Source organism: Zophobas morio, unplaced genomic scaffold, assembly GCF_036711695.1.
Source record: "Zophobas morio isolate AGI-343-1 ecotype UQ-CSIRO unplaced genomic scaffold, CSIRO_AGI_Zmor_V1 ptg000024l, whole genome shotgun sequence".
NCBI classification, from domain to species: Eukaryota; Metazoa; Arthropoda; class Insecta; order Coleoptera; family Tenebrionidae; genus Zophobas; species Zophobas morio.
Genome location: NW_026972129.1, coordinates 8,935,104 through 8,953,228, shown reverse-complemented (window position 1 = coordinate 8,953,228; position 18,125 = coordinate 8,935,104). Strand labels below are relative to the sequence as shown.

The following is an 18,125-nucleotide window of genomic DNA, read 5'->3' as shown; positions in this document are numbered from 1 at the left end:
TCTATTAATTAATATTATTTAAAATATTTAAATCAATCAATACATCACGAGTAACAAGTAATACAAACAGTGAATACCGTTAAAAAGTAGAAACAACCAGGATGACGACGCCACTGAGTAGTGGTTATTCGTAATGGAGTGACTAATTTTTAGCTTGGGAAGTTTGAAAAGTTTATTGAAGGGCATTTCACTCGGAAGGCCGACTATTCATACTCACAATTATTTGCCTAATCTGCCGGATGTAGGTGGGCTTCTCCAGCCCATGTTGTAAATTTTTGTAGGATGCAAAGTGCGGAGAAGAATAAAAACAGGTAGCAGCCCGTAGTAGGGTCATTCATGGAAAACTGCGAACCAATTATTTTTTCCATTTTTTTAAATCTGAGATCTGTTTTACACGTCACAGAAATATCTATCGTAAAAGGAATTTTTAGAAATAATTTTCTCGTCATTAATCGGTTGCAAAAGATCAAGAGGCACTCGAAGCAAGCCCTGACAAACTTATAAGCGGCGCCAGCGGAGATCTCCAACTGGCTGCGGTACCACCATGGACACTTACGTAACCTCCTTTTCCAGAATTGTCAAAATGACATTGCCAAACTCAAAGCAATCATGAATTAAGCATTTCATTTTAAATTCAGTTAGTATCAAGTGGTACATGGTATTCGTATTTTGGGTTGCGTAAAAATAATTTTCAGAAATAATTTTCTCGTGACTAACCCTGTATATGTATTTTTTTACAGCCACATATGGTACAACTGAATTTTTCTTCAGTACAATACTAGTCACATAATAATAATTAAAAAATAAGTTTTTAGTTGCATAAGTACCTACATTTCTTAGATTTCCCGGTAACACAAAATTATTCTTGACGCTCTAATAAAAGTTTTTGCAATATATATTTACAATACACGTAAACCTTTCTCAAACCCTGTAAAAGATCCGTTGCAATTTACAAGGGATTAAAATAAGTATTATATCCGTCCAGTGGAATTTACATTCGCTGCATATGGATACTCTAGATGTACTATTAGTTCATAAATTTTATTGTTTGGTGATATGTATAAAGACAAGAATAGACAATAGAGGCAATTCTATATCAAAATGTGTTAAAATTTAAAGGTTGTTAAAAATATGATTTTTTAAATAATTGTAGTCTAGTTAAGAACAATAAACACTTGTTTTTATGTTGAGTACTTATTATAATGAAGCTAGTTCCTATAATATAATAGGTAAAATAAGCAACGAGATAAATAGAAACAATCTCTTAAAAAAAATAACCAAAATGACAATTTATTAATAAAAAATCTTATGTAACGAGGTGTTTACGCTCGTATTTTTTAATTTTTAAAGTGCAACCACAAACTTCGTCACTTATCTATATTCAAATTGTTTTTAATTCGATATTTACACCTTACCTGATTGCTAAATTTATTGCAACTTAAAATTCAGAATACAAAATATTTAGTTTTAATAAAAGAAAATACTTCCCGATGAATTTTACCTTGCGATCAATTGACGCTGCGATAAATTTACGTACGATCTATTGTCGCTGCGATCAATTTACGTGCGACCAATTGTCGCTGCGATCAATTGTCACCGCGATCAATTGTCGCGTGCGACCAATTGTGCTGCGACAAGTTGCTTGCGATCAATTGTCGCGCGATCAATTGTTTGCGACCAGTTGTCGTAGAATCGATTTACTGATGACTCAGAGGACGTTTCTGCAATGTTGTATGATATTTGTTCTTTCCCATAGAAACATAAAAAACAGATATAAAAAAGTACAAAAAAGAAGTGAGAAAACAATGTGCTGCACTTCTGGACAATAATGGCCAATCCGCGCAAGATGATCATGATCTTGCAACGGATATTTAATTTTGTCTGTCAAATTCGCTGTTGTTAATTCTGTGATATATGCCAATATAGCTCCTCTATCAGCCAAATACGATGATCTCCTTGTCGATATAAAGGATATTAAGCCCACATACACATACGGACGCGTTAGTTTCATTGCTAGGTTACACAGTTTTCAGAGAAGATAGAGTTGGCAGCAAGAGTGGGAGTGTGTATATCTTCATTCATAATCAAATTCTGTCCCAATTTGTCGTAACTCCTCTAAGTGCTCAGACGCGAGGTATTGAATCGCGTTTTTGAGAACTTCACAGCATGATAATGATTGTATTTTCTTCAATGATTTCGGAGCAGCAACATATTGTTACGTTGATCGGTGAATACAATCGGCGTGGCTAAAACTCAACAATTTTATTTCGCAATAACTCCAATTTACAGCGATTATGTATGGTCGACTAACACTCTAAATTCATCTAGTGAATCCTCAGAGTTAATGGTGAATCTAATATCAAGTCGAATTATATGTAGACAAATCAACTCCATACAGAATATTCATCAAGTGTTCAAGGTCATTGATTCCAACGACTTTCAACACTTTATCTCCTCTTAACCTATTGGCAAATCTGATCGCATAAAACTGTACCGCAAATTTGTCTCACTACTAATAGTCACAATGATTCAAAAATTCATCACTGACTGGGAAGCGGTTAAAATTGAGGTTTCTGTAATCGATTGGGATCAAATTTTGTATAGGTCTTCTATAGCTGATAACTGGTTTGTATTTAAAAATCGATTATATGATGTTGTTTCTAGGAATTCTCACGTTATTACACAGAAAAAACTCTTCTACTAGGCCTTGGGTTTATGCTACGATCCTTAAATTAATCCGACGTAAATGAAATTTGTGGAAAGCATTTAAACGCTCAGGCACTAATTTTGACCATGCAGCTCACAGAGTTTTCTCAAACAAATTATCCTCATTATGAGAGAGGCTAAATCCAAGTACGAACAACGAATTTCCGATCACAAAAATCCCAAAGTTTTCTACAAGTACGTCCGAGCACGATTAACGGGCCTTGTCAATACACCCCGGGTAAAGGATGAGAATGGTCATCTTCTTGATAATTGTCAGGCTGTTGCCAATATGTTTGCCAACAATTTTTATAACGTTTTCTTGACTGAACCACCTATTGGCAATTTAACAGTTAACCTTCTCTTACAACAATAGCTTTGTCCGAAAACTGAATAAGTTGAAACCCTACTAAAAAGATGTGCATATTTTTTGGCTAAGCCTCTGAATATCTTCTTCAGTCGCTATTTTAATTTGGGCTTAATTCCATCCATCAGATTGGAAAAATGCCTTTGTTAGACCAGTTTATAAAAAAGGTGATAAATTTGACCCAGGGTTATCGTCCGGTTAGTCTCACTTCAATAGTGTAAAATTTATGGAATCTATGGACTTTGGTTGGGTTCGACATTCAAGCATAAAGAAATTGTTTTTAAATACAAGTTTTTTAACTGTAGCCCATGAAGGTCCTGAAGAACACTTTAAAGGCTTTTCTTTCTTCTGTACTTTCCAATATTATAAATGAATCCAGTTTCACTGCACGCAGGAAATTAATTTCAAAGGTATCAGCACTATCATATGTTTCAACTTTATCATTCAAAATAAATAACTGTCGCCGACGGAACATCAATTTGCTTGTTTTTTCAATAATTGAAATTGCGGCTCCTAATGTAACTGTGATTACAGCGGAAAATGTAGGCAACCCTTGTTCAATTCTTACCCTGGCGTAAAAACGACATATTTATCTTTATATTGCAGTTTTTTAAACTTTTACGTTGGTCTTACGACTGACGAACATCGTCAATTTTCTTTTTTAAATCCATCTTATCTAAAGTGAACTACTAAATATTGTTTTTCATAATAATTATTACACTATTATGAAGTCTAATGAAGTCAGTCAAGAGACGGTATTAAAGCCAATTTATTTAATAAAGTTTTCAGTTGTTCCAATATATGTACTTAAATTCGGACAGTGAATATTAAAAATTACTACTTTATTATACTTCTTTTTTAAAAAGTACAATATTCCATTTCTATATCTAAAGACACCATCAACATCAGATGGAACGCCAAGAAATAGTCTACTAATTAGTTAATTAATTAATTACATGTGTTCATAATACATTCAGTCAATTCAATATAATAACAATTATCATAAAATATAAAAGTACGTCCTGTGTAGAAATTAAAAGTTGTTGGATTTTTTTTATTTGTAGGTACTCCTAACTCATAAATGTTTCCAGACTGTTTTATTTGAAAATTAGGAAAGCCAATGAAATAATATTTATTTTCATCTATAATTAAACTTCTCCAGAAGGTTTTGACAAATTTGTTTTGCAAACAGTAAATATTCAGATATTAATTTTGGATCTCTGTATCGTTTGTCATTTATATTCATTGTCCAAACCCATCTTTTGTAAAATATATACAAATGGTGATTTGAAGTTATCAATAAATATCTGGATGATTTATTGAACATAGGTCTGGTAAATTAAGGTCTGAGAGGTCCGCAGCCTTGTCCTGTAATAACTTGTTTCAATTCATATTTTAATCATTCAGGTCTCCCATATAAATATTGAATTGCCCACATATCATCTACTGTACTAAGATTAATTAATTTTATTGAATAATCAAACTTTGTCACACATGTTTTATATTTTTTTTTTTATCTTTCCTCAAATTCATCCCAAGTCGCATGAATCGAACACTCTCACATATCGTTCACCTTCTGCCTACTTCGGAAATACGACTCAATTATAAACGATTTCTATTCCAATGGAAATGCCATTTTTAAGCGAATTCGCAAATGAAGTTCTGACAAGAACTGTTTTAAATCTAAAGATTATTTCTCCAGGAAATAACAATAAGCAAGAAAACACGAGTAAGATTTTTCTTATCCATTTTGACATATGTATTTTTTTTTTTTTGGTTAACACAAATACATTATTATTGTTAAAATCTTTTTAGGTCGTAAATGTCAAGTTAACAGCAGAAGGAAAATATTAAACCACAAATAGCGGAGCATCATTTAGTAATAAATTCTGACCAATTATAAGAAAGCGAAACATTTTTCTTTAATTAAAAATTTATTGCTTTGTTGTGGAAAGTTATTAAAGCTCGAAATCTCTCTCATCACTGACGATATTACGTGGCGCAGTTTTATTTGGATGACATATTCTGGTAATTACAAACGAAACCAACAACTACTCGAGACAAATCCTCAAACGCTAATAAACCTCAAAATAAATTCTCTCAAAATAAAATTTGGTTGCGTTATTAATTCACAATAATAACGACGGTTAATGTCAGGTCCAGACCAACTTAAGTGAAAATTAATACTCGTTTCAGTTTACTTTAGTGTAAAAAATTCAACCTAAAGTATAAATTCTAGCGACGGGGTACCCAATGTTATCCTAGTTTTAATGTTTGAACGATTGAACGCTTTTGGCAGGGTATTTCTTCGGTGGTGAGACATATGACTGCATTTATATTCGATTGAATTCAACGACTCCTTTCCTTCAAAGTGACAGACAAAATAAACATGGGTTTTTACAGGAGGAACTTTACTGTGCAGAGCCTTTACTTTTGTGTAAACAAGATATCCTTTATCGGTAGTACTGTGAACCGTGAAATTATCTGATTCACCGTAGTGAGATTCAGTATTGGCAATTTTGGAAATTCTAAGGGCGTTTCTGTCGCAAAATAAATATTACTGCACACAATTTGCAGAGAAGAAACGAGCGGTTGTTTCAGCGTATTTTCCACGAAAGAAAAATATCTTTCACACAACTCGTTCCCAGTTCTGCAACTATACTTATCTTGCTCAATTTCTGCATTTTACAGGCATATTTACTGTAAGCAAAGAAGACGCCAGGAAAGAATAATTTTCATGGCGAATTGCTTAGAATTTGAATGTGTTGTAAAGTTTGTGTAGCGTAAAGAATAAATTACAAGAGAGGGAATATTACGAAAACCCAGATACAACCATCCATCGGTAGCCGAGGCGAGTTTTCAAAAAGTTAATGCATTTTTATTGAGATATTATTTTTTATTAGCTGCTCTCTTTTCATCGTTCTTATTCCCGATAACTTTAAAATCGACTGAATCCATAAAATTGTCACAGAAGTCGGGCTCTCTTCAATAAAAATTTAAAGCAGCCGGTATTTTATTAAAAGTGTGCTGCAATATTGGAAAACAATTCTGAAACATAAAAATATTTAATTTAACGAATATAATCTTTTTTAAGTAATAAAAGCAATTAGCCCAACTCTATGCTAAATAATTTAATTTATTTCTAGAATTTCTTCACAAAGACAATTTTTATTTCCCAATGAATGATTGCATTTGAAATTTTTAAGGAACTTTCCGTATTCAATCCCAGCACAAGTCGTGTCTCTTTTGAAGTTTAGCTTTGAGAGATGCTCTTTTCAAACACGTCTTGATTTTCAGACAAAGTTAATGTCTTCGGGAGTACAATAAAGAAACTTCACATGTTCTCGTAAAATGTGGGTTTTATTACCCATTGTAAGTAAGAAAACGTAAAGGGAAGTTACAAACGAAAAAATGGTGATGGAATGTCCTTCACAGTCTTGAAAGTGTGTAGTAAACGAATAAAATCTCGACGCGTTACTAATTATTTCTTTTTACTCCGAGATGGAAATTATTAAAAAGGAGTTGGAACTCTCACTAAAAATGAAAAAAATGTTGCTCTTTTGTCCCTTTAGTGCGAGCTAACCAGTTAAATAAATTTCCAAGAAAGTCCCGTTGGAACCCAAACTTATCTAAAGTTTGCATTTAATTTAAATTCGTTTGAATATAAATTCAAATGAACCTTTTTCTTGCATTTGAAACAACGAAATTTCAAAGTTGAAAATTGAGAGTATTTTATTTTCAATTATTTAATTTACTTTAACTTATTTAATTAAGATGATGTGCATATTCCTTAAAACTTTATCTTGTTACACAACGAACTTTCACAGATCATTGTGACATATATTCAGACTTAATTAAAATAATCCATTACTTTACCCACGCTGATATATACTGGATTGTTTCACAACCTGTGACCTCGGATAGGTACATACCATGAATAAAACATGTCAATAAAGTACACATTCTTACCGTATTCCTGAAAATTATATAATTCTAATTATACTAAAATGTTTCTTATTTAGTCAGAGCGAACTATAGTGTATACTACTTTTGATATTTTAAAATCTCCGGTTTCATCTTCCTTTCTTGGTGAAAGCATCAACTAGGGATTTAATTTTTTTTAAATCAGTTGCTTCCATATTCATGACTGAAAAACGATGTTCTTGACTTGTTATCCTCATTAATTGTTTCCAGGTCAGCCAGATGCCATAATTTGAAAACTTTTACAACTTCTTTCTCTCCCTTTCAATAACTGCATGATCTCTATCCACTTCTAAATAAGTATGCCCTCTTACAAGGAATCTCTGCTTAATTTTATGATTTTTAGTGTGGGTGTAGATTTTAATAAAGAAGTATGCTAACAAGCCTGCAATTGCGTTTTCTTTGGCGAAGGACAATTATCTGACATTCAATTAATTTTTCCACGTAAAATTCTTAAAAGCATAATTATTTGAAACCATTTGCACTTGCAAATACATATTTTAAACTTATTGTAAGTTAATACAAAAGAATTAATAGTCAAAGATGTGGAAGTACGATATATATATGCTCAGTAGTACAGTAGTATAGTAATCGAGTCCATCCGGCGATTAGTAAATCGCTATATGTGGTCTGTCTGTCTGTCTGTCCTCTGTGTCGCTTTTTATTAGACAGAGTATTTCCTTCAAAAAAATTGATCCAATCAAAGCATTTATATTTCTGCATGACAACCAATAAAAATAGAATTTTGGCGATAATTTGCACTAGTGCAAAATTAGCAGATTTGACATTTAGTTGATGATAAATAATAGGACTAATTTCAAATTATTATTTACAAAAGGTAGGTTACATTTTTGTGAAATACAATTATTATATGCACAATTAAAGAAACTTGTGCGGAAAATTGTTATCTGAACTAATGAATTTTTTTTAGAACGGTGTAGTAGAAAGCAAACAAAAAACATCAGATTTTATAACTACTAAGATTTATATTTCCATCTCTAATTTTAACAACATGAATCAACTTCATTCTGGCGCTGTCTGTAGTAAAAATGTTATTATTGTTAAGCAACACAGACACAAAATATATATAGAAATACAAACACGACACGCATTTAAGGATGCATAATCTACCCGAAATGTAAAACTTCGTTAACATAATTACGTCCTCAAAACTGTTTTATTTTACAACAAAAATTAACAAACCTATGTACATCTACACTTTTTGACTACTTACCTACTGCGGAAGAAACAAGAACCAACAACATAAGCTTTATCCATGGCAGTGTCCCTAACAGATGAGATCTCATGTCGTCAGAAGTACCATGTCTGTTTGTCGCGGTAGTTATTCGAATGCACATCCACAACAGCACAGCATCCCAACGGCACAGTAATAACTCCACCAAATTACATCGCGACCTGTTGGAATTCCCAATTAGACTGGTTGTTGATGATTGAAACCTTTTACGCGAATTTTTTGTAAAACACCTAACAATTTTGTTGCCCATTTTAATCGGATCCGGATAGAAATGTTCATCACAAATGTATCAAGAGCCCTAAACAATATATCAAAATATCCCTCTCTAACCGTTTTAATCTAATGTAACAGCACGCAGAACAAACATAGAGAAACAGAGAACACGATAAATCACTGTTTTAGAGAAATTTGATATAAATAATCCACTCTTAGCAGAATTAATTTAGAGTTCCTAATGGATGTTCGTGCGTCAAAATATCAAACAAGAATGATATGAAAGTCAAAAATACAATGAAATTATATTTTTAGTTAGGAAACCAATATAATTTTTTTTTAGTTAACCTTCAGAAATGGACTTGGTGTTTTTCATCGCACTGAGTAAAAATTTTGCGACCATAAATATTGAGAACGGATGGAGATACTGAAATCCTGTAAACGCCAATGTTTTTAACGTGAAGTGGAAAGCTTAATTTAGTGCAACGTATATTGTTTTAACGGATTTTAGTAGACCGACCATGTAAAATACAAGCATCATAATATTCTTAAAGTAACATTAAGAATTTTCAGTAGATTAAAACTAATTGAATGTGAATTGAACTTTTTTTTGTGTCAGCCTCAGTAGTGCCAACTTAATTATTGATTAAAAATAATACCGTGTTGGTAAAGGGCTAATTTAAATAGAATTAAATTGTTATAATGCAAAATTTTATGCGAACCAAATAAACGTACGTTCATTGTTTTTAATATGGCATTCACTTAAAACTTTTCAATAAAATTTCAACTTTTGACTGCACAGTCATAAAGCGCACAATATTTATTTGAATAAGCACTAAACATTGATATTTTTGAGAGTAGACAACTAAATTAATTAATGACCTGAACATAAAACAGCTAAAACATATATGCAAAATTCTATGTATTGTTATCCGTAATTTTCACCAAACCATAAAATTTATATCCGCAACACCACGTTACCAAAATGAGCCCTTGTAAATAAACATGTTGTAGTTTGTAATTTAACAAGTTTAACCTAAGTAAGTATAATAAAAAAACCCTTAAAATTTGATTTTGATAATTTAGTTTCATCACATAGTTAACTAATTTTTTATTACTTTGTATTAAATCCCAGCTTGGAATGTGCTAACACTAATAGTCAGCATTACATGGCTACTTTTCACAAAACGTACAAATCTGCAAAAGTTCGAAATTATAATTTTGCACGTGCGATATACCTTTTCCACATGAAACATATTATTATTTTCTTAATTAAAATGAAGTGTAAAGAAAACAATAATATTATTAATCAATCACAATATGCTTCATCTAACTTAAGATCAGAGTATCAAATGTGGGTGTAGGTGTAAAGTATTTGTGGTTAGTGACAAATGACTGAATATTGGCTACGGTTTCAGTTCAATTTGTACAAATTCATAAATCAAAACTGAAATTTAAGACTTCATGTCACAAAAGAGGTGTTTTGATACAAATCTGTTCAGAAATAGCATATAGTACGAAAAATAATTAATAAAATTTGATCTAAACTTATTTAGCCAGAACTTGCCTCTCTTCTGAAGTATGTACAATCAAGCAAATCGAGTTTCTTAGATAAATTATACTCTGATTCTACTAGTTTTTTTTTTTTTTTTTGATAATCCCTAGTTAATATAATTAAGAAATAGATTGTGAAACTACAGATAAAGAAACATGCTATGCGTATGCTTTAAGGCAGATTGTCTAAATACAGTTTTGTTAGGTTGTCGTCAAATTTTCAGTGGATACAAATACAGGGTGTTATTGAAAGGTACGTACAACAAAATTGACAGTTCTTCGCGAAGTCCAAGAAATCTGAAAAACTTATTTTGTGTTATCAAAATTATAAGGGAAAAATTAACCCTTACCCAACCTTTTTAGACGCTACTGAAAGATAAATAGGTAAAATTAATTTATTTTAGTAAATCCTAGCAACTGTAACAATAAAATTTTTGTCAAGACTAAATGTTGCTATATAAACGAGAGATGATCTTTTTATCAGAGGCGTACAACGAATTTGGACATCAATTTCAATAATTTTTATCTCTAAAACGAGAACACTTTTACCTGAACTTTTTTTAACTTTTAGCACCCATACTTCGAGACCAATTGCCGATTTTATTTTGTACGTACCTTTCAAAAACACGCTATATATCAGTTTAAATAGGTGCAGTGTATTACTAAAAAACATCAAATTAGATGGAGATATGTAAAGTGAATTCTAAATTGACCACAATATTTACATGCATTTTTCACAGTAACGTTAAATAAAAAAAATAGAAACCTATAAAATACGTATTTACAAAACTAAATTAAAATAAAACAAATATTACTTGTTTAATCCGTTTGATAGTATTATGGATTTCATATAAAAACAGTGCACAAATAGAAAAAATAATTGGTTTTGCATATTTTCTTTTACTGGTTCAATAAATGTTGCGTCATATTTGTCATTGTTTCACACACACATTAACGTTAACTAACATCACTGACAATTTCACGTAATCCATTTACGCAATTCTGAGTTCGTCTACATAAGATTTCCTTTTACACTTCGAAATTATTGCTGGATTACAATTCGTCTTCTTGAAACTCTGTAGGCAAGGATTACAGTTACGTAAATGGTCTGCACCTGAGAAGAACTTTCTATTTATCTCTTTTAAAAATTAATTTCATGAAAATATTAAAATATTTATCACAACGCAGTCAGGATTTCTTGTCAAACAAATTTTAAACGGCCCGTTTTATTGCAGATTGACTTAAAATATAGAAGATCGTGAAAAACAATCCAAATAAAATTTGCACCCAGTTCCTTGCATCTGTAAATAAGAATTTGTATCGCAAGGTCAGAAACTAGGTTTTTGCGAATACGCATGAATTTGTCAACCCGAGCCGATAAGTGAGGCCTTCAAGTCCTGGGCGAGTGATACACAAGATTAAAGAAAGTTAATTTCACGTATATTGTCGATGCTTCAAAATCCTTAGAGTATGAAAAAATAGGTCTTCCATTTCCACCCGTCTGTCGTCTGTCTACTGTTTGTCTGGTATCTGTCTGTCGTTTGTATGTAGTCTCTCTATCGTCGGTAGTTTATCGGCAATATTATTAATAGGCCACTGGGTTCCAAAACTGTTGGACTGACTTTTATGAAATTTCAACAATGAAACAAATGGCCAAAACAGAGCCTCAATTTCAGTGCGTACAATAAGAAAACTTTTTTCCAGACATTAAATCTTTATATGGAATTTCAGCATCTAAATAGGCGTAGAATCTTCTGTAGAAAAACCACTGAAATGATTAACCTGTCGCTTTGATATCACCGCTTTTATGTCACGACAAATATCAACACATAATAAAAGAACACCTCATGTTCCCATAATAATGGAGTAAATATGCTTCTATTCCGGAGAAACCAGCGAACTGTGTTAATTGAATACAAATTCCACAATTCATGTGCATAAAAATGCATAAAATTTTCAGCAGTGATAATTCAATGAATAATGTATTCAGTTTATTTATATTTCATATACATACTTTTGATATAATTTTTTATTCGATGCTTCTATACTCACGAGATGATACCTCATCTTCGTCCTTCGACTTACTTTCTATATTAATTAGCTTTCTGCTTACACTGCAACCGGGTTGTTTGTTGGTTTGAGTTCTTTATTAAATTATTTATTTGTCAACACAGATTTGGAAAAACGAAATTATTACTCCGTGACTAGTCAGTTACTAAGAGCAATTTTAAAAGTTGACGTAATATAATCACAATAGTAATTCTATCGTTCTGGACTAATCGGAGTTATTTAATTAAATAAAACTTAATTCAATAAAAGAAATTTTGTAAAATACTTTAATTGGCATTATCCCTATCTGGATAACTGTTATATCGTTTTTCATTAAGTTGATATCTTATTCAATTACTGTACTACAAAATAGTGGCTAATAATAAAAACTGTTCAACAACCGTCAAAAAATAACCTATATATTTTAGGGTGAGCCATTTTTAGCGTTGCTTATATCCAGGCAAACAACCATTGATCACACATCACCTAAACAGGACATACATTTTTCTCATCTAATCCAAAGTGACTTAAAATAATGTTAACATAATCAAACTGTCCGAAAAATATCGAAGAAATGCCATTTCTCGCGGAATAATTTTTAAAGTGTTAGATAAATAGATTCTTTTAAATATAAAAATTTCAGATTAAACTATTCAATCCACACCTACACTAGAGACACATGTATTAACTTGCAATTCCATTGATAGTTGCCAGTATTTTCCATTTTGTTTCGATGTGTCTTATGTTGAATTGTATTTTTACTAGTATAGTGTCAGAAGTTGGCCGCTATATTCAAATTTACGATTGCTGTCATATTTTTCGATAACACTAAACTATATAATCAATATTTTCCAGATATAGTCACGGACTGTATTAGATTCCTTGTGCCACGTGTCTGGAAGTTTGGAGAATAGGTTGCCTCTTCGGGTGTTATTTAACAAAAATGACTGTTATTTAACGTACAATAAACAACCATTTATTATTGTTTGATTTTTGATTATATTGACCTTTTCCGTAGTTAGTGCTGTTCACTCATTGATTTTCAAATTAGTGTTGGTTTATATGTTGGGCATAAAAATTGTATTTAGTTGGTAAAATGCAGTTAGCTCAAGTTTCTTGTAATTATTGCACAAATTCTGTAGTTAAGAAGAGAGTTAATTGCGAAAACTGCGAAACTTACTTTCATGACAAGTGTACTCTACGTGGAGCATGCTGAACTTTTGCAAACAAGGAGCATGGATCTCGAATGTAAATTAGATAGCCACGAAAAAACTCATTAACTATGACAATCACCACTGTTTTATTAGCTGATATCATCTCAGGCATAATTCGGAATGAAGTGAAAAATGGAATTAAAATCCAAATAAAAAACTAAATATCTGTACTCCAATTGAAAAACTTGAAAACAGCCAAAAGTTAACCGAGAAAAGATTGGGAAATGTACACATGGTATAATTATATGAAACAAACTAAAACATGTGTAATAATACAATTACAAACAAGTGACCTGTTGAAAAAGGCAAGTATAAAGGAAATATAATTATTGGAACTGAACCAGACATAGATATTGCAACTAAAATAAAAAAGTGCAACCATGTTAACAAGACGACTTTTACATAAGGGATTTTCTGAAGTTACATATAAGACAACTTCGAAAAAGTGGCAGTTTTGTTTTACATTCAAATCTGCAAAGACATATATAAGTATATAGAAATATAGTGGTTACTGCATAATCGAGTAATTAATTTGTATGCTGAGAAGAGAAATGACCTTAAATTATACATCTCTACTTATTTAAATGAGTATGAGTATGCGTAAACTCCGATAAGGTTAGCAACTAGAAAAGCTTAAATCTCTCACCAGTATATTGTCGTTATCTTAATATACAGAGTTATGATAAAGTAATGCACAAAATTCATGAAAAGCGCAGCATTTGTTTTTGGAAAAAATACAAAATCATGTCAAGCTTTTTATTTTACTCATTGTCAAAAAAATTGACGTCAAATTTGTAAAAGCTATCACACCATCAATGATTTTTTTGAATAGGAAGGTATAATTTTGATTGCGTTATTTGATAAAGCTTATTTTTCTACATATGAAAATGTAGCATGATACAGAGATTGCATAACAAAAAAATTGAGCAAATTAATAACAGACAAAATAAACTTGATTTTTAAACGGAATTTTCAGTATTCTGGGGACTTATTCGAGTCATTTCATGTCGAATTCGTGCTTTCAAGTCGTCTAGATTACCGGGTCTGTTCATGTAAACACGACTTTTTAAATGTCCCCATAAAAAAAAATCAAGGGGTGTCAGATTCGTAGACCTAAGTGGCCATTCTATTGGTCCACGCCTTCCAATCCACCTTCCATCAAAATGATTAGCCAAAAAAACCTTTACATTAACACCGTAATGTGGTGGTGCCCCATCCTGTTGGAACCAAATCCTGCGATCTAAATTTTATGGATTATCTGGATAAGGAAACGTAGTAATTAGATCCGGAAGCACTGCGGTTCTAAGATGATCTAAATATCGATCTGCTGTTAAATTTCCGTGAAAAAAGTAGGGGCAACTGAATCTTCTGTGTATTATTCCTACCCAAACATTAATTTTTTGGGGACGTTGGGTGTGTGCCGCTTGAACCCAATGAGGTTGTTCTGGAGCACAGTAACGACAATTGTGTCGATTTACGGTACCATTTAAGTAAAATGTTGCTTCATCCGAAAATATGTACGACATTATTTAAAAAATTGGGATTTTTGAATTGAGCTTTCACAAAGTTCTAATCGTTTGTCTGAGTTGAACTTTATATGGATGCAGTTTCTCTTTTTTTAAACACTTTGCCACAAACAAAACTCTTGGAACATCTCTCACGTTTCCTGACTAAATTTTGCAAAATTTCTACTAACTGTGCTTCTAGCGATTGGAGATCGTTCAAAATGTACTTCGGTGAACGTAGCACACACTTCTTCGTGGCTTCGAAGCCTATCACCATAACCTACCATCATAAGGATTTCTATACGTTCTTTTTTGGTTAAAAACGAGCCATTATTATGTGACTTTGGCAGAAGTATAGCTAAACAAAAAACATATTTGTTTACAAGTCACAAACTATCTGATTACATACGGCCAAAAAGTATTCTTTATTTTATTAATTTAACCAACTTAAGAAACAGAATTTTGTTTTAATTTTTAATTATTTGGATTTCATTTTGTTTCATGTTCATATCATGTTTATGTCGTTTGTTATTAATTTTCTCCATTTTTTTTTGTTATGCAGCTCCTACATCAATCTAGATTTTCATATGTAGAAAAATAAGCTTTATCAAACAATCTGATCAAAATTATAAATTATAGCGTCTCATTTTAAAAAAACATCATAACTTTTACAAATTTGTAAAATCTTTTTGACCTATGTCACAATATGAAGAGTAAAATGAAAGACTTGACACTTTTTTTCAAAAACAAATGCTGCGCTTTTTCGTGCTTTACTTTATCATAATCCTGTATATATAACCTTTTAATTATATCTAACCCAATCACTTAAGCTTATCACTGTGACTAATAAAGTATTAAGAAAAACAATATCAAATAAAGTTTGGACCAAATAATAAAGGAAACTAGTTATGAATTCTACTGCATAATATTAGACGTAATAAATTGCAATTCTGGAGAATTTTTTTTCTGCAAAACTGAATGTTCTGAAATTTTACAAACCTTTCAAGGTTATCATAAACATGGTAAATTGTCAATCAAAATTTACGTATCTGTTTATATCCCCAAACACTTGAAAAAGTCATGTCAAAATTTTGTTCCATAAATCCTATCGAAGATGTACGAAATATAATAAATCTACACTTGTGGTTTGTCAGTATATTGAGATTTTTTAGGATTATTTGCACAGGGTGACTCATTAAATCGATTTATTTTAAGAAGCTAAGAAAGTATTGTAATCGAGTCCATCGGCCGACTCGTTACTTTTGTGTCCTCTACGTTTCATAACCCCTAGAATACAAAAACATAAGTCTCTCGTTTCCGTTTGTCTGTCTGCCATCAGTGCCATCTGTCGTCTGCCGTCTGTTTGCGTCTGAGTGGTTTTTTTTATTGGAGAGAAAATCTTCTAAACTACCAGATCGATTAAAACCAAATTTTGCTCCAGGCATCCAAATAAAAAAAAAAAAACAAAATTGTAAGTATAATAACATTTTACAACTTGACTTTGAAACTGTAAAACCGAATGCCCTGAAACCTTGCAAACGTTTTATGGTTATCGAAAACACGATAAGTTGTTAATCAAAGTTTATAGCCCCCTTAAAACTGATGACGTCATCTCAAAATTTCGCCAAATAAATCCTATCTACAGTATGCAAAATATGATGAGTCTATACTTGTGATTTATCATTAGATTTACATTTGTTATACAGGCTGACTCAAAAAAATTAATGAATGAGTCAATTTATTTTATTGATTAAATTAGGAACTCGATTTGATCGAAAATTTGGCAATACAATACTGTTATTATTAGGATTACACTGCATCAATCCAAATTGATATAGCTCCGTCTCCTTGCAAAAATGTTGATGACGTGATCACAAAATTTTATCAATGAAATATACGTACATATCTTTATTTTAACTTATAAATGATTCTCATAAAATTCGCAACATCAAATTTTGTAATTTTTCGAAAAGGCTGTACTTCAGGTGTGAGGGAAGTTCTATCGAAATAACCTTCGACCAATTTTATAGTGGTTACCAAAAAGAAAATAAAATTAATAGAATCAAATTTTATAATAAAAATATTTAAAAAACTGAAGTTCTTTACTTCAGGGTTGGGAGAAGTTCTGTCTAAATAATATATACCGTGTTTGGATTCCAAAACAAAAACGTCTTGTAGAAATGTTGTCTCTAATTTCTATTTTGAAAATTTATTTATTATTTTTATTGGCTACTACTTCCCAGTATTTTCGCATTTTCATAACTGCAGCTATTCATTTATTTATTAATTCATCGAATTTATGAAAACATAGCTGTGCTAACAAATACAATTAAAAAAATGCAGTCTACTTTTATGATGGCAATTTAAACAAAACACAATTTGCATATAACAAGCCAAGTCCGTGTTAGCATAGAAAACGCGCACGTACATTGTTATAAAGAAAAAACTGAAATGCCCTTAAGTCATTGCCGAAACTTTTTGTTAACTTAGACTGGGGTATCTATAATTTAAAATTATTATACTGTGCTCAGCGCTGTTTGAAAACTTGTAATGCTTATACAGACGTAACACAACTGGAAGGCTTTTGTGTATCTTTATCGGTCCGTTTCGTTGTATACATTTTTAGCAATCAAAACAATGTAACTTTTTCGCCTATGCAACAAACTAGTTGATAGCATTGTTATCCACACGAAAATCGGGACATTTTGCAAAAAAACAACACATTATTACCTTCTTCAACCGTTGTTTTGTTTCTAATTTTCGTTTTATTTTGAAACTTAATAATATTTCTAAAGATCTGTGTAAAATAAGTTTCACATAATTGGAAAAGTTTCTGTATTCTAAATATTACGGTTCACTTATTTTGAAAGTCCTTAATGTTCATCCTATATGGAGCTTCAGACTAAATGAGAGACTTTCCCATAAAACAAGGTAAAATTGTACATTTGCACATTCGCGAGTGTACAGTCTGAAAGAAAAATGATAGTAGCGTAACGATAACCCATCCCCGGTACAAAACGAAGCTGTGCTTTTGAAATGAACACTCCAACAAGCTTTAATAAAAATATTTTCCCTTACTTCTACTAACGTAAGGATGGCTAAATTTCGTAAAAGTGGAAGAGACGATTGTAGCCATTAGAACGAAGATAAGATTTGTATATATAAAAAAAAATACGTTTTGTTAAGGCTCTGCATTCGTATCTCCCCCGCACGATGAATATGACCCATCGGTCAAATTAATTTCGTTGAGCGAACCACCCTTAATCAGCGACACTTCCAGCAAA

The 18,125-nt window shown here is 31.5% G+C and overlaps 1 protein-coding gene across 2 annotated transcripts in view; it reads right to left on the bottom strand.

Annotated features, from left to right (window-relative positions):
- Nucleotides 1-18,125, bottom strand: part of LOC135135394 (hemicentin-1) — a 454,269-nt gene that overhangs the window by 435,797 nt on the left and 347 nt on the right. For both annotated transcript variants that reach the window (XM_064064429.1, XM_064064430.1), the window contains exon 2: nucleotides 8,286-8,467. In XM_064064429.1, coding sequence (XP_063920499.1) covers nucleotides 8,286-8,409 — 124 coding nt within the window. In that variant the 5' untranslated portion in view covers nucleotides 8,410-8,467. The remainder of the gene's footprint in view (nucleotides 1-8,285; nucleotides 8,468-18,125) is intronic.